The sequence below is a fragment of the Athene cunicularia genome (assembly GCF_003259725.1).
Source record: "Athene cunicularia isolate RWA chromosome 11 unlocalized genomic scaffold, athCun1 chr11_part1, whole genome shotgun sequence".
In the NCBI taxonomy this organism is placed as follows: domain Eukaryota; kingdom Metazoa; phylum Chordata; class Aves; order Strigiformes; family Strigidae; genus Athene; species Athene cunicularia.
Window position 1 is genome coordinate 13,129,689 of NW_020799113.1, and position 16,872 is coordinate 13,146,560.

Consider the following 16,872-nt stretch of genomic DNA (forward strand, 5'->3'; position numbering starts at 1 on the left):
CCCGCCCCCCAACCCACAAATAACTTGGATATTAAAACGCAGCCTGATGAGGAGCATCCAAGCAAGGTGAATTTGCAGCTGTTGGTTGTTGCGTATTCTCTCTGTGTAGCATTTGTCATGGGCAGAACAGGAGGAAAAGTGAGTGGTCCTGAGCGGAAGAGCTGAGGCCAAGCACTAGCGTAACTTGCCCTGTGTTGCTCAGTAGTGCAGAGAATTAGTTCTGAAGTTAATATTCATGCTGCCTATTTTAAGATGCTCATTGAAAAGGACAAATATAAATGTTTTAAAAAAACACACACCATTTTGTATGTTCCTCATAGGAAAGTACAGGCTTTTTTTTTTTTTTAAATTTTCTAAATTGAATTTGGGGATTACAATCCAGCTAAAACACATCTTTTTTTTTGTGGTAGCCTGCACCAAAAAAGAATATATTAAGAGTTGCCTTTTTTTCATTCCCAAATGAGACCATGGTTGTGTAGATTCTTAGTAGTCTGTGCAAATTTGTACTTATTTATTGAATGGCATTCATGTGGGTATATGTTTAAGCATTATGGAAAGTGATTCTAACCATTGACATTATATGGTTTCTTATCAATGCCTCAGCTTTTAGGTATACACTTGTAACTTAAAAATTAATTTCTGCAAAGTGATAAGGGGATACGAATATCAAATTATTTTCTTGCATTGGTGACCGAAACAGAAAAACAACCTAATTGGAGCTTGGTTAATAGTTGCAATACCATCCAGGTTGAGTGTTTTATTGTGTTGACTCAGCATGATTAAACAAGAATACAGAGTTGTAAAGTTTCTTTTGTTGGTAAAGCAAACAACATGACTGAATATGACATGAAAACATACTTTTCTTAGTCACATTGAGGATCATCACCTAATCTTGAAAACTTTGATTATTCCATTACATTCTTTGTGCTTATGTTTAATAATCTGTTAAAGAATAAAGCTGGTTTAGCTTGTCATGTTGATTCAGAAACATTACACTTAATACGTCCTACATCTGTACATGTCTAGCAGTCACTTATCATGTGTTTCAAAACTAGCCAGAGGAAACCTTGCACTTGTGGAAGACTGCGCCTCACAGGGACGAAGGGTTTCTGTTCATTATACAAGTATTTGTTTGATGCTCTGATGAAAAATGATGTGTCCAGGATTCCCCATTCCAGTGTTGGCTGCTACTGCTCCTTTGGGAGCAGAGGTTTTGTCCTTAGGAGCAGTAGGAGGGTTTTTATTTAAAATAGGAAGTATATATATTTTGGGTTTCTGTAAATGAAGGAATTCTAAAGATTTTTGGAATGATGCAGGAACACTTTTAGCTTTATAAATATTTTATTTCCATAGACAGAGTATCCTTCTGTGTCTTCCCAATTTTAAAAGTTATTTGCATTCATAACAGTGTAATATGCTAGTAAAGCAAAAGGACTAGCATAAAACCAAAATTTAAAAAGTATTTATGACCAATTCCCTCTAATATGTATATGCCTGAAAGATCAGAATGTGTTATTCTCAGGCCTGTTAGCCTAGGAAGTTGAATGCAGTATGTTAAGTGTGCTGTACTAGCGTGGTAAGTGCCATAGTGCGTGTTACAGCTTGCCTTTGAGAGGCAGCTTTAGCAGTAGCAGCTTTTGGTTGTGTGCTGATCCTGGAATCCAGTACACATTAGCAACTGCTGAGAAATTATCGGCGTACTAATTTAAATGGAAAGAAGTTTGCAGTAAGATCTGAAATGTACTACAGCAGTGTGTGATTTGAGGAAGAGGGGAGAGGAAGCTTGGTAAAATAGAAAATGGTGGATAGCGAACAAATGTTCTGCCTTTTGAAATAAGTGGAACACCACAGAAAACTTGCTGCAGTACACGACTGTGTTTTAAGGCTCAGTTAATACAGACATCACCCAGTATGCCTCATCTCTATGGGAGAAAATGGAAGCTTTAAAATTTCAGAGTTGAATGTTCACCTTGATTGCAAAACTACATCATCAAGGTAATTGAAAAAACAGGTTTTTTGAGACAATTACCAGTGAACATATAAAAATATGGATCCTCTATATTCCAGAACTCTTACCTTCTGGCTCCAAAAGTATTGAAGAATTTTTTGTTCTTCCTTGTGGGAAGCCACAGCCAGTGGTCTCCAGATCTTGTCTAAGTTATCTTCAGGCAAACCTACATGCAGTGTAAGAAAGTCGAGGCTGGTGGGACAGCAATCCTGGTGCTCTCTGTAGTTAGGATGGAGTGCTGCATGCTGTCAGCTTCCATTCTGGAAATGTTCTATTCCCAGCTCTGTGCTGACAGATTGTAGGACCAACAGCATGGTGTTTAACCCCCTCTCTCAAAGAAAAGAGAAAAACTATGTGATGAACAATGAGAAAGTAGACTATAATAAATGCTATTTTATGAACACACTCAAGTCTACTGTTGAGAAATTCTATGGAAAGACATTACTTGTAATTTATATGGAAATATGTGATTCAGGATACTGAGCTAAGTAACATTTAAGGGAAAGTGTGAATATGTGCAGAAAAATACTAGCTTCCCCCCTTAGAAGTGTGTTACTGTTGCTGCTGTGTTATGCTCTCCTCTGATTGTTTCAGTCAGAAAAGACAGACTTTCAGGATTATCCTCCTAGATGACAAAAAACCCTTTTCAAACTTTTTTCCTGACTTTGTAAGCATCTCCTCCCCTCCCCATGCATTTCTAGCACACGACAGTCCTCACTTGTGTTTTGTGAGCTTTCCCCACAGCTTTTGTCATCTGAAGCAACCTGCCTGTGAGTCTGTCCTGTCAGTCATCAGATCTCCTTTGATCACATTTCTTCTTGTTTCTTGTATGTCCCTGCTTATTTCAATTGAATTTTATGTTGATCCTGCCTCATTTTGTGAAGTGTTTTTTAGCATATTTGCTATGAAAGGTGTTCAACAAAAAACTGCGGTAAAGGACTGCAAATATGGTTTTTAAGTACTGGCAGGATTTTGCAGTTGGCTGACAAAGGGAAAGATGGCTGAAAAGCAGAAATGTCAGCAGTGGCCATTGAAATGTAAACAAAATGCTTAATGTGACCTTTCTGGTGAGTGTTTGGGTGTCTTTTTCTTTCTCCCCTTCTCAGCCGTGTACACATCACTGAAGCAACATTAAATCACCTGGGCAAAGCTTATGAAGTAGAAGAAGGAAATGGACACCTGAGGGATCCTTACCTTGAATCCATGAATATCAAAACCTACTTAGTGGTTGATCCAAGGGTATGTGCATGTTTTTAAACATGTATATTAATCAAATATATACATAAATTTTAAGCACACAGGTGTCTGTGGTGCACACACCTTTTAAATCAGGAACAGAATTAAAGCATGGTATGAGCCCTCTGAGTAGTCTAGATTTGGAACTTCAGATCTGAAAGCACATCCTAGTGTTTTATGACATTTCTGTTAGCTTGAAGGTAATAAGTGTTATGCTGAAACTCCTTAGTAGTCCACTTAGAGTAAAAATACATATTTGATTATGTATTTGTTTGAAGTGTGTCTCGCACAAATCCAGGTCAGAAGGTGGGATGAAGTCATGAAAGAATATCTGTACTGTGTGGCCACTTTCAGCTAAAATATTCTCTGTAAAATAGCTTCTGATATCTTCTTCCTCACTATTTTAGATGTGAGATTCACCTTTTCAAGGTATAAAGTTAGCAACTGTTGGTTGCCCCCTCAGAGCCTGGTAACTTCAAACACCTGGAGTATTGCTATTTCGAACTGACTTGTGGTTGATAGGTAAAATATTTCAAAAGAAAAAAAATGAAAATGACAAACATTTCCTTCAGAATCTTTAAAGGAAGGAACAGTATCGAGCCACTTTTAATTAGCAAGGACTTAATTTTTTCTTTGTTGCACGTTTTGTGTAGTAAACACTGCAACACCCCCTACATGTACATAGCACATATTCTCAGAACCAGGATCTAAGTCTATTAAAATGGTCCCTGCTCATTTGAAGATACCTGTGAAATGGTAGAAAATAACCAGTCATTGATGTATTGGTTTATTCTGTAGTTTTAGCTGCCTTGTAGACCCACGGGGTATTGCTCTATACCGTGTATATACTACCTGACTCTTCACATGTGATGTAGGGATCTAATCTAATGTTGAGACTGTAACTTGTGGGTTCTTTTCCTAACCACTGGTTTGATACGCCCTAGCCCAGGAATTGGGAAACTTTTTCCCCTGCTGTTGTGCTGACTGTAAGGAAATGGTATCTGTTCATAAGATCCTGTGATCTTTCACATCATCATAAATAAACCAGGAAGTTTGAATGTTGTAGTGTTACAAGGAAAGGCTTGTAAAGGCAGCTACAGCAAATTTATTATGTCATGATTTGCTTTAGCTCACATTAATTAAATGAGATAAAGGAATTGAGGTTGTCTGGCACATTGCTGATAGTCATTTAGAGTCCTACTAAATAGCTAGATTGTATAGTGCTAAACCACTCAGGTGCTTAATTTCATAGTACTTTGTATAATTTTCTGTTTCTAAATAAGTGTGTTTTTTCTCTTAGTCCAAACAATGCATATCAAATAATCATCTCCCTAAAACAAGAGTTAATGATGGGCTGAAGATGCGAGCATCCGTTCGGATGACACGTTATTTAGAGTCCTGGGGAGCAGCCAGGCCCTTTGCCCACCTGAACCACAGAGAAAGTGTGAGCAGTGACTCTTCAAGTTCACAAGGAAGGCGAAGAAAGGTGAGGTTTGAAGTAGTGATTGTTATCCTATAATTGCAAACAGAAAATAATGGGGTTTTGTGGCTGAATTTCTGCTGTTACTCTTGGTGTCAAATGTGTACATAGAACTAAGAAGGTATCTGTGCAAGAAAATATTGCTGGAAAGGGTTGATTCTGTAAGCCTTTCCATGAGAATGGTTCTTGATTTTTATTTGTGAATAAAAATGTTTTTGGCAGCTTCCTGAGGTTTAATCTCAATAGTTGTTCACCATTTACTGAGTGTGTAACTTACTCTGAATTCCTTATTTGATTTAGGAAATACCTTTGTGTTCCACTGGGCGCCAGAGAACTTCTGATAGGTTTGTCAAGTACTTTCTTTTTTTAAAATACGTAATCATGTGCTTCTCTTGCAATTCAGTGTACTGTAAGCATGTGATCTTTTGGTTGATTAATCACTCTGTGTGTGGTATTCCTGCACTAGAATGATTAAGCTAGATCTTTGGCCTTTAAAAGACTACTCAACTCACATTTGTTGTGAGCAGACTAAAAGGAGTTTCCCTACCTTGGTCTTACTGGCCCCTCAGTCATTCAGGCTGTATTTTGTTTTATGGGCTGTAGCAGGATAGAAGGGAGTAGGGAAGTAAGAGACCTAAGGAGTGATGGAAAACAAGTCAAAGCAACTCATATATTGTATACATGCATATATTTTAACTGCTTGTGCTAACTCAGCTTTTAGTTTTCTCACTTATAGATGCTAGATTTGTTTGTAAGTATTATAGTACAAAATAAATACAGCTTAACATATTTAACAAGTTATGTCTTTGGTTAGTAGCATTAATGTGTGCTATTGTTGTGTAATGAAGAATTGGCATATGTAGAATTGCTTCAATGGTACCTGTGTCACTGAGTTAACCAAGTAGATGATTTTAGCTTATGAAGCATTCTCCTAGTTTATCAAAATATTGTCTTAAAGAATGCATGATTTGAGTAACTAGAGAAATGCTTAGTGAAGTGCTGGTGGATGTATACATTTGTCAGTTTGGGGCATTCTTGTTTAGCTTTTCCTTGATAGCTTACCCAATTGCGTACTGAGGAAGGGCGGTCCTCTGTAGCCATTCATTGTTTCTGAATAGCATTTGTGACGTGGACTTCATTTCATTCTCAGAAATTCATCCCAGAAGGGAAGGATAGAGGAAGATATTTATGATGAAATGATGTCAACCATTGAGGGCCTCAGTTCAACTAAGTATGCAGTATTTTATTTTTTTCTTCACCTTTTCTTTGAGAATAACCTGCATTCTCAATTTTAAGTCTAGATATAAAATTTGCTTCTCGAAAATTAAAAGTTACCGGGATTTTTGTCTTGTCTTTTTTTGGTCTTTGTTTGTTTTTTTACTTATTTTAATTCCTTGGTTTTAATTTGAATATAATGAGTATTACTGCATTATTATAGCAGGAAGCCAATGGTTAGTCTAGCTGTTCAATGTAGTATAGCACTATGAAATAGCAAAATTATTGCTTTGTTTCTTATGACTGTCTGAAGTAATGAGCTGAACTGGGATAGGAAGTTAATGTTTGTGTTCTGTTTATTAAAATAAGATGTGTCAGGAAATGGCATGCAATCCTGATCAAAACCTGAGTATAAAGTCGAAACACAGTTTTGGATGTAGTAATAAAATTGCTTTAGTGTCTGGTTCGCTGAAGGTAAAATGGTCTAGCAGTAGCAGGTGGTGCATTTGGCACTATATTTGCATTTGAAAACACACAAACACAGCCAACTTGTTGGTTGTTTTTTAAAAACACAGTATTTAAGTCCTATCAAATGTAAACCAGTGAATTTAGGGAAAAAACCTCTTTCTGTCATCTAAGCTATAGCAAGGCTGTTATCACTGTACCTCAGCTATTCCTAATAGGTACCTGATATTATTTAGGAGAAGTCTTTTGAGGCTGTGAGCCCTTGCTAACATCTGCTATTACACTTTATTATTTTTAAACTTTAGTGAAGGTCTGGGGTTATATTTTACTTGTAACTGGCAGACGCTGCTGTCTGTGAGAGTGTTCTGGATCTGCCTGTCAGCTATATAAAACTGTAACTGCTTATGTTATACTATGAAACATAAAGACCTTGCAGAGCTGTCAAATGTGTGTGAAACACTGGCACGTCCGCACTGTAAACTGTTGAGTCTCAACTATGGCAATGCTTTTGCATACTCTCCTTGGCCTGTTGCAGACCTTTTGTAACATGTGTTTCTGAATGCAGTCCGTGGTGTGGCAAATCAGATGACTTCTGTGGATTTTCACTGATTTTTGCAGAACCTGGTCTTGAAAAAGAGGTTGGTAAAAGCAAAATAATCCTTTCTGGTTTTGATTGGCACTTCAGAGCAGCTTAAGAATGTATTTGAAACTATCTGTTTTCATTCTGAAATTGGATTCTGGAGGTGACTGCACATCCAGAGAGGTTTTTGGTAACTAACGGAAAGCAGATCTCCTGATTTGAGTGGGTCATTCTTCCTTGAGAATGATAATTCTGTAGATTAAAAGAGATTGTCTCTAATCTGTGGTTAAATTCTTGCTATAGCTGGTAGGAGTTTGGCAACTTTACTTTTGAGAATACTTCGTATAGTAATGAGATTTATAAAAAAAAGTATTTCTGCATCCATAAGGGAAATGCTTTCTGCAGTTGTTTCAATCCAAGTATAATACTGTTATTTGTTAGGTACAGTGTAATTTTTCTGTTTGAATAACTGTTCTTACTGCGCTGTGGTGTACTGTGTGTAGTTACTGCGGAGGGGGTGTATGTATACGCTTTAGGTTTACTTCTGTGTATAGCCTTTATTCATAAAGATTTTGGCTGTGCACCTGTGAAGTGCTGATTTACATACTCAGTGGATTTCCCTCTGAAATCCTTCGGAGTTTCCCTCTGAAATTATCCTTTGGACTGGGCTATTTTTCTTGACAGATGTTCAAGTGAATTTTATTTGGTGGTTTTCTTTTGTTCGCTTTTAGTTCTACATATATTTTTAATAGTAGAGTATAAATTTAACTATATGTGTCATCTCAAAAATGTAATGAATTAAAAAAACCCCCTGGAATTATTCTTAAATTTTATTATAATCTGTGTTTCAGTATCGCACCATTCCTATTCTAAAACTGAAGAGTTACTTCACATGTGCCAGTTTTGTGTTCCTCTGTATATTTCTGGTACAGATGTTTATAATGCCAAAGTAAGTGTCAATATTTTAATAATTTATAATTCAAATTAACCAACAGCTAAAGTAAAACTCATGTGCATGAAACTTCTTAGTCTTTTGCAGTTCCTGAGGGTTTACATTTAAGAAACGTACACCTCTTAGGACTAATTTACCCCTTAATAAAGGAGTGCATTCACGTTGTTGGTATGAGAGCCTAGATATCAGTATGGAAATAAAGTAGAAATACTTCTTTAATATTGCGTTACCTTAGTACACACAGGGAGATGTTCAGTTAAGTGAGAAATACTATTTTATAGGAATAGTTGGCTGTAAGCATGGAGTGAGCAATAGAAAAATGGGATTAGCTGGTTAAAATGTGCTCAGTGATCCTTTGTCTGTAGAGATTCAAGGAGGAAACTTTGAGCTTGTTCTCATACTTCCAAGAAAGCAGATGTTTGATAATTCTGAAGTTTATGGCCTATTTGTTTTTCATGGCTGTTGCAGTGCAATTTCCATGTGGTTTATGCATGGGGTAGTGGTTCAGGCTGTCAGTGAGGAGTAGAGTATCTTAAAGTAGTATTTGTGCAACAGAGCAACAATAACCTGTGCAATGTTATGGCCATCCAGTGCTATTAGAAGAAAAACTATATTTAAATTTAGAGAACCACTGTTAGCACACATTAGTCTGAATTATGGTTTGAAAATTTTTTTCATTTAACACTGGTTTGTTTAATGCTTTCTCTCCTGTTTAGAACTGCAAAACTAGGAATTTCCTTTGGCATTGTTGCAGTCATCATTGTACTTATTTTGCTTGTGTGCTTTGCTGATAAGTTTATGGTAAGTTTATATAAATAAAAAGCTTCCTTTTTCAAAAGTGGATGAATATAATTTGACAACTTGGTTGATCTTTTAGGATGATGAGTTAAGCTGTTAATTTCAGGAGGAGTTACAGGAGCCTTAAACCTCATCTTACCAGAAAATTTAATTGCCTGAAATAGATTTTAATGTCTGAAAATCCTCACTGTAATTCAGAATTATTTGGATGCCAGAATAGATGGGTAGGGGGGAGTAGGAAGATACTAAGACTTGCTAAGTGAGGTTGGGGTTTTTTTAATTTATTTTTATGTTTGTCCTTAAAAGTAATTTTGGTTGTAAACCCTGATATTTCCTATACTGGAAACAATATTAAAAGCAAGATAAGTTTGAATGCAAGGTTAGTTTTCATAATTGTTTATAAAGTCAGATGAAAATTACAAACATATGAATAATTTATCAACAACAATTTCATAACTGTTAGAATTCCAAACACACCATTACATCAGTTAGGACACATTACATATGCAGGTCCATTTTCTTTGCATTATTAAGTGTGTGCAATTACTGTTAAAAAAAATAGAGTGACATAGAGTTCAATGATTAAAAAAAAAAAAATCCTTCTCCAGTCCCAGAACTGTCTGGAGGCAGGAGTGGGAGAGGGAAGGGATTTAAGAGAGTTTCTTACACTCACCAAATTTATGTTGTACCAGACCAAGGGTGAGAGGGGATTTGGAAGCTCTGTTGAGAACATGGCATCATTATCCCATTGCAAGCGTGGTCATGGTGGTCTTACTGGAAAACTGCCACAGGAAGAAATGTCTCTTACAGAGCCAGCTTCAAATTGTGTAAAAGGGGAAAAAAAAAAAAAATTGCACTCTGTACATGGAATAAAGTCTTATGATTAATTTAAAAGTACAGTTAGGTAGCATGTATGGATTTTATGTTTGTATGGTGTTTCTATATATATGAGTGGATAGATTTTTGTATATTTTTATATATGTGTGTCTACGTAGAGGGAAAGAGGTGTGTGTATATGTATGCACGCATGGTTTCTACATTTGTAAAAACACATGCAGAAAAGAAAAAGAAAATTCCAAGATTGCATTGAACTTTATGCTGGGAGTGTTTTGGTATAGTATTCTTGAATAGTGCTTCCCATCATTAAAAGTATATGCTTTACTAGGTATTTTTCTCTACAGCAAGAAATGGAGGATATAAGGGTGGCAAGAAATAGGACTGTGATTGATTTCAGTTTAGTAATCTGAAAGTGTACTATATTATAGCTCTGTGATTAAAAAGTACGACATAGGTTATCACTATATTTTTAGTAACGATCAATCAGATCATTTTGTATTTCTAAAGCAGAAATTCCGAAAATGTTAGCACTCAGCCCCTTTGAAATAAGGAAGCATTATCTCTATTTTCAGTTGTGGAAAGACATTAGGTGTTTAATCTGAATGACTAGATTCAGAGTTCTACAGTAGGATTTCAATGACGACTCTTGACACTCCTGCAGAGAAAAAGTATTTTATATTTAGAGATATTTCTTCCCATGTATCAAAGTGTTATCCCTGTTACTGAAATAAACTAATTTTGTTTACAGAAGTGTTGCTCAGAACAGTGGCCTTTCCTACGTCATCTTTGTGTTATCTCAGAAAAGGTGGAAACAATGCCTTTACTTAGGCTTCCTTTAGCAGTCATCACTATAGGTGCCTTGCTGGTTATAGCCATTTTTAATTTGGTAAGTGTCATTGCATTATCTTCATTCTGTGAACTTACTGTAACATTGACAGTTTAAGTAACTTCCTTTATTCTTTTTGTCAATACTGTGCTTTTTGCTGCTTTTTCTAATGTCTGATTCACGAGTTGATTTATGCAAGGATAATGCATGGTGTCATGTAAAAGCATTAAAAGTAAAAACTCCCAGTCCGTAGAACTAAAAGTACATGTGATAGACTTGAGTTCTAGTTTACACCATCTTTCCTTGCTTTCAAGTTGGCATTTATAATTACTTTGGACTGTAGTCCTCATCACTAAGATGGTCTTCCTTTTTTCTTAATGCAAGTTTAAATGTTTGGCTGTAGCAGGTAGAAGTTATTAAGCAGTTTGTTGCGCTGTTTGCACTAGCCAGTAATAGTGCAGATGGAGAAAGGGTGGATATAGCTTGGCTCTCTTCTAAAGCCTAAGACGTTGAGGGTAGTTACTGCTAGACTAAGATGCAAATGGTGTCCGTCTTTTAACTTTAGTTTGAGTGTTGTATTGCACCTGGAGTACATACATCTGCAAATAGCTCTGTGGAATAACCTCATGCTCAAGGCCACTGTGCTGTAGCTTTATGTGACTCATGATGTTAACAGTTAAAACTGTCTGATAGCTAGCTACTAAAAGTGATGTCCTTCTGATTCCACATGCTTGGTCTGCCATTATTCTGATTCCACAGGGAGTTTATTCTGAAAGCTATACTGCGGAAGGTGTTAATTTTTCTTTTGTAGGGTTCTTTTTTTGAATTGACTCTCAGTGGTGTCATATGAACACCACCAGAGACAGCCTAAAGAAGGAGGAACAGCAGCTGTTAAACTGAGGGTGAGACAGAACCACGTTAGCTGTTAGATTAATATAGCCATAATATGCAACTTTACCCAAAATTTAAAAGTAAGTGAGGAAATACTTGACAGTTTTAACCCTTTTGCACCTTGTGTGTGCATGTATGTTTCATACACCTATATGGCATATCATTGTATTTCAACATTTATATTGCAGTAGCACTGAAAGGGCAACTAGGTCAGGATTCATTGTATACTATATGGAGAAAAAACTTAAAATTTTAGTGACTACATGCTAACAAGTTTCTATGGTGGTTTTGTTGTTGGGTTTTTTTTCCCCAATATATCAAGACTACTGAAAAGAACAAACCTGCAAACTTTACTGGATCTAATGACCTGTGTGCTACCACCTATGTGAGTACTGTCTTAATTTCTAAGATTAAAATGAAGTGAGTCATGGATGGCAGCAGTTTGATATCTTTTTTTATAAAGATAGGATATTTAAATCATTGAACACAAAGACTTGCTCGTGCCACCAGGCAGTTCTAGGGATATTTTCTATCATTAGCTATGGATTTACTGTGCCTCTTCTAGGGATTTTGAAAAGTCTGGAGTACTTGTGGATAAAGCTGAAGTCTTGGCTTATTTTGGTTACTCAGCACCTTTGATGGGTGTTCTCTAGCATTTCTGTAAGGATAGATTCAGCATTTAGTAATGACATAAAAGGATTATTTGGGAGAGTTTCATTTTTTATTTTTTAATCCCAAAGTAGCATTCTGTTTTGAGATCATCCAAATGTTTGGGATGCTCTTTTGTCACCTGGCCACCCCTTTAGATGATGGACATGTTTTTGAACAGTGCACAGCAGGTTGTGTGAGGACCCTTTCATTCAAGTCCTTATGGCAAACAATGTTACGTGTATATATATAATGCACTTTGTACTCATCTGGTAATTTTCTGTTCTTGCATGTCTGTAAATCAGCCTTTTGGAAACACAACTCAATCCTGCATTGAAGAAACTGTAAGTAGTGAATACATGTTACTTTAAAACCCAGATCTTTGAATTTTGTATATAATACTGACAACTGGCAGGTTCTGCTGCTGTATAAAACACATCTTTTTTAAAGTATCTGACAGCAGAAAAGTTATTAATCAAATCAAGATGTTTCATGTGCTGTTGCTGTGCTGCATGATGTATGGCATTGTAATTTTTTGACATTTCAGACTTAAAAGTAGATCTAAAACTCTGAGGAGAAAGCAGAACAGGATAATGATTGTGTTTGAGAAATGAAAGGTGTACTTGCCAGTGTCCTAGTAAAGTATCTTGAAAGAGTGAAAGGGTTTAAATGGCCAACAGACCTGTGTCAGTGTTCTCTACATAGTGGTTTCTTTTTCAGAGGTTTGGCTTCAGGGCTGTAACTATGAGTGTTGGTTTGGAGGTTAGACTCCAAGCAGTTAGGAGGACGGAGCTGGTATAGTTACTATATGTTACTATAATAACTATATGTACCTGTAGTTCCTATATGTTACTATATGGGCTCTGATCCCGAGTTGCCCCATAAATTGTTCTGGTTTCACTCACTTCAGTTAGAAATGTTAACTGTTAGCTAATCTCCCCGATCTTTGTTAGGTCTATGCTATTATGGGTGAAAAACTGTGCTTTGTACATAAAGAAACTCTTGAGGAGCAGAAGCTGAGGTAATTTTGGAGTTGCTTGTAGTCTAGAGTATGCTAGCTCAGCGTCTTAGACCTCTGTGGGTGTCTGCAGGGAGCGATCCTGTCTGCGCAATGCACTTTGTACCACCTGACAGTTTTAATGCTCCCAGCTGCATGCTGACCTCTCCTGACACCTCTCCTGACCTGCGATTCCTTGGGGAATTTTTTCAGTAATTCCACTAGGTAATGGCCCTATCTTGATAATGGTTATTAGCATCAAAGTTCTTATGAAGCAGCTGTGTCTAAGGTAGAATAACAGGTCACAGTCGTCACATGTTACAGGTGGGGGAGATGGAAATGTAGTATCTGCTTAAGGTTACACTGTCAGAAAGAGGTCAGAAATAGGGCCAGAATGCTGGAGTTCCTGGTTCAGAGCCTGTTCACTGGACTGTGATCTACTTTAGGTTAGTCTTGAACTTTAAATAATAATTGCTTGAATTAATAGCCTTCAGAAGATAAATTCTCAACACTTTATTTTTAATCTGACACTGCTTATGTAGGTGTGATGGTTTTTGTTTGTCTTCAAAAAATTTAAAAAATAACTAAGAAAGTATTAAGTGCAGGCTTCTAGTGCAACTAAAAATAAAGCTTTAAGTGTATTTAGCAAGTGATTGTAATTTATTCTATTTAAATTAAACTTATAATGAACTTAGTATTTGCTCTGTTTTGAAAGTCTCTTAGGTATAAAGCCTGAATAATGCAACTGCTCTTTAAATTCTTCTTTTACAGTACTATGCTTACTGCTGCATATTGGGGTTCATTGCTTGCTCGGTATTTCTTCAAATGAGCTTCGAGCTCAAAGTTCTCCTCCTGTCCATTGCTGTGACTGTGTACCTCATCATTTTTAATACCCTTCAGCACAGAAACTTGAACTTCTATGGCAACAGTACCAGGTGCAGTGTAAAGTTTCTTATAATTGACAATAATATTTGATTAAAGGAGGTGTTTGTTATATTTTTGTACACTTACTGGAATATTGAAATATCAGTCATGTAAGTCAGACGTTACAAACCTTCCTGTAAAGTTAATGACATGGAAATCATATTAGACCATACAACCTTTTTTTAAAATTTTCTTTTTTTTTTTTTTTAAAGAATGTGTGTTCTGAAAAATTCTGTAGTAAGGCTTCTGAGATCTCTGAAAGCTTAGCTTACATTAAAGACTAGGGGATAGAATATTAATCTCATAATAAAGTTGATCTTCTGTTAAACTATGAAGAAAAGTCTTGCTAAGAGTGATGCTCAAGCTCTGCTTGTGAGACATTGCTAGTCAGTAGGATAGTGAACTCATTTACTTACCTTACTAAATGGACATATTTTGAAAAGTAACAGCAATTTACCTGATTTAATTGAATAAACTATATTTAAAGAGAAATCACTTGGAAGGGTTTTACTTTTCATTTGTAGGTCTTTCTCAGATTCTCAGCATAGTCTTTTAGCTGAAGATTACAATAAATTTATTTTTCAGAGGCTAACTGTGAGCTGTCAGCACAGCTTTTTTTAAAGCTTTTTTAAGCTGTCTAAAGGAGCTCTTAATTTGACCTCTTAATCCCAGGCTATTCATGAGAATTTAGTTTGATGCATTTGTGAACATTAATAGATGTGGTAAGACAGACTGATCTTACTAGGAGATATGAATGGTGTCTCAGATTTGTATGGAACCATATACAGGTGTGATTTAATGGCTTTGTTTTAGCAATTCAGGTTTTTATTTGTTATCATCGTTCTATAAATAAGAAAGTTCCTTTTCCTGCTTCAAGGCTGTGTGTTTGTGGGGCAGTGTGGGGTGCAAAGCTGCAGCTCAGTGTGATGGAAATAAAGATGACTGCATTAAGATAAAGGCGTGTTTACCCGAACATCGCTACAGTAGCTATGTAACAAGGTTTCGGCACCTATTTTGTCATTACATGAAACACAGTTCATGTGCTGAATGGAATGATAATCCTTTCTCATTACTAGGGTAGGACTGATAACCAGGCAGCCACTGGCACAAATGAACAATGGCACTGGTGGTGTATGTCTGAATAAAGACACCCTCTTCTGCTGTGCTCTTCTTCCCCTCCCCGCCCCTGCTCCCCCCCTCCATGCCTTAATCATTTCCATTTTCTTAGAGGATACAGATGACTTGGTATTGCTTTCTCTTTCCAGGCTTTTCATCAGAGAGCCAAGGATAACAACTAATTTGTATCTGGTTCTATTTTACATAACCCTAATTTTACTTGCAAAACAGGTATGTATTTGAAAAGCAATAGGTTAGTTCTTTTACTTGCAGCAAGTTGATTTAAATAAAATGCAAAAGTGTTGTTCATTGAAATTGTGCTCTAAATTTTTATCTGTTTTTTTATATTCTTGTACTTAGTTGTCAGTAATATACTTACTTCTACTTAGTTACAGACAATGCAAAAACGTTCACTGTGAAAAAGTGGGAAAATGTTTATATTTTTCAATAATGTTTGCATTACAGAAGTCAGAACTTTTAAATTCTTCCAGTTTGGATTAATCTGTATTTATATGTCAGTATTTGTTTCAAATCAAGACAGTAGTTCAAGATAAAAATAATCACCATGTTAATAAAATGTCATTTTGGTAAATACACATGATGTTTAAATAGCATTCATTCATGCTGACTGCTTTGTATTTTTCTGACATTCATTCTCAAAACACATCTTAGATAACTATATAGGCTCAAAAGGCCTTGAAGAAACTTTATTGCTACTACACTTAAAATAACTAGTATTTTTCAGTGAGATATTATATGGATTTTATTTATTGTACTTGGTCCCTTTGCAGATTGACTATTACTGTCGACTGGATTGTCTGTGGAAGAATAAGTTTAAAAAAGAACACGAACAGTTTGAAACAATGGAGAATGTTAACAGGCTTTTGCTGGAAAATGTACTTCCAGCACATGTTGCTGCATATTTCATTGGTGAAAAACGAAATGAGGTATGTTTAGTCTCTGCTATGTGAAGGACAGTAAATTAGAATTCTGAGATACAGAATGTCATGCTAACAAGCATACAGAAGATTATAAAGTTCTTCACTCTTTGCATCTTGTTTGTACTCCCAAGACCTCTGTGAAACCAAGAATCTGCTATCCAGATGGCCTAAAAAAAATACACTTTTATTGTCACTCTGTGAAGTCTGTTTTCAGAATTGGTAGTTCGGCTTCAGGACACAGTTTGAGTTTGGCAAATATTTAAAAAGGATATACTGCTTTCCAAAGACCATATTTTACTAGAGAAGATGGGCCTTCTTTTTAAAGAAGTTAGTTGAGGAACAGATAGTATCTCCTTGGTAACAACTTCGTCAGAAGTTAATCGATAATGATTTATCTTTTAAGACATCCATTTTACTCTGCTAGCATGTCATCAGAGTAAATACTGCTGATTTTACACCCATGGTTATTAAGTGTCAAGACTGGCAGTGTCCAGAATAGATGAGAATCTTTAATATACATAGATATCTCAGTTTTTCTTTAGGAAAATCAACTTTGTTAATGTTTCTGATAAAATAAGAGGTGCCCGCTGTAAAGTACTGCAGTTGATTTCACAGGAAAACTAATTTGATTACTGGTTACAAACAATAATCATAGTTTTGAATACCTGTGGTGAAAGGTGACTGCCGATAACATGTGACTATATTGTTTTCCTGTAGGACTGGTACCATCAATCTTACGACTGTGTCTGTGTCATGTTTGCATCGGTACCGGATTTTAAGGTGTTTTATACTGAATGTGATGTCAATAAAGAAGGCCTGGAATGCTTGCGGCTCTTAAATGAAATCATTGCTGATTTTGATGAGGTAATTAAGCTTCTGGCAAAAAGACTGGACTGACTGGATTTACTGCAAAATAAAATGTTTCACTAGATCTTTGAGCATTGGGGGTGGGGGGGTG

The 16,872-nt window shown here is 36.1% G+C and overlaps 1 protein-coding gene across 2 annotated transcripts in view; it reads left to right on the top strand.

Annotated features, from left to right (window-relative positions):
- ADCY7 (adenylate cyclase 7) overlaps positions 1–16,872 on the top strand; it is a 29,637-nt gene that overhangs the window by 7,634 nt on the left and 5,131 nt on the right. Inside the window, exons 7-20 of one of the 2 annotated variants that reach the window (XM_026856823.1) lie at positions 3,115–3,247; positions 4,545–4,730; positions 5,025–5,068; positions 5,875–5,955; positions 6,970–7,042; positions 7,836–7,933; positions 8,653–8,737; positions 10,323–10,457; positions 11,611–11,673; positions 12,242–12,280; positions 13,705–13,868; positions 15,123–15,204; positions 15,765–15,920; positions 16,632–16,778. In XM_026856823.1, the coding sequence (XP_026712624.1) occupies positions 3,115–3,247; positions 4,545–4,730; positions 5,025–5,068; positions 5,875–5,955; positions 6,970–7,042; positions 7,836–7,933; positions 8,653–8,737; positions 10,323–10,457; positions 11,611–11,673; positions 12,242–12,280; positions 13,705–13,868; positions 15,123–15,204; positions 15,765–15,920; positions 16,632–16,778 (1,486 nt within the window). Of the gene's footprint in view, positions 1–3,114; positions 3,248–4,544; positions 4,731–5,024; positions 5,069–5,874; positions 5,956–6,969; positions 7,043–7,835; positions 7,934–8,652; positions 8,738–10,319; positions 10,458–11,610; positions 11,674–12,241; positions 12,281–13,704; positions 13,869–15,122; positions 15,205–15,764; positions 15,921–16,631; positions 16,779–16,872 lie in introns of both variants that reach the window. The other variant, XM_026856824.1, reaches the window with a different exon arrangement.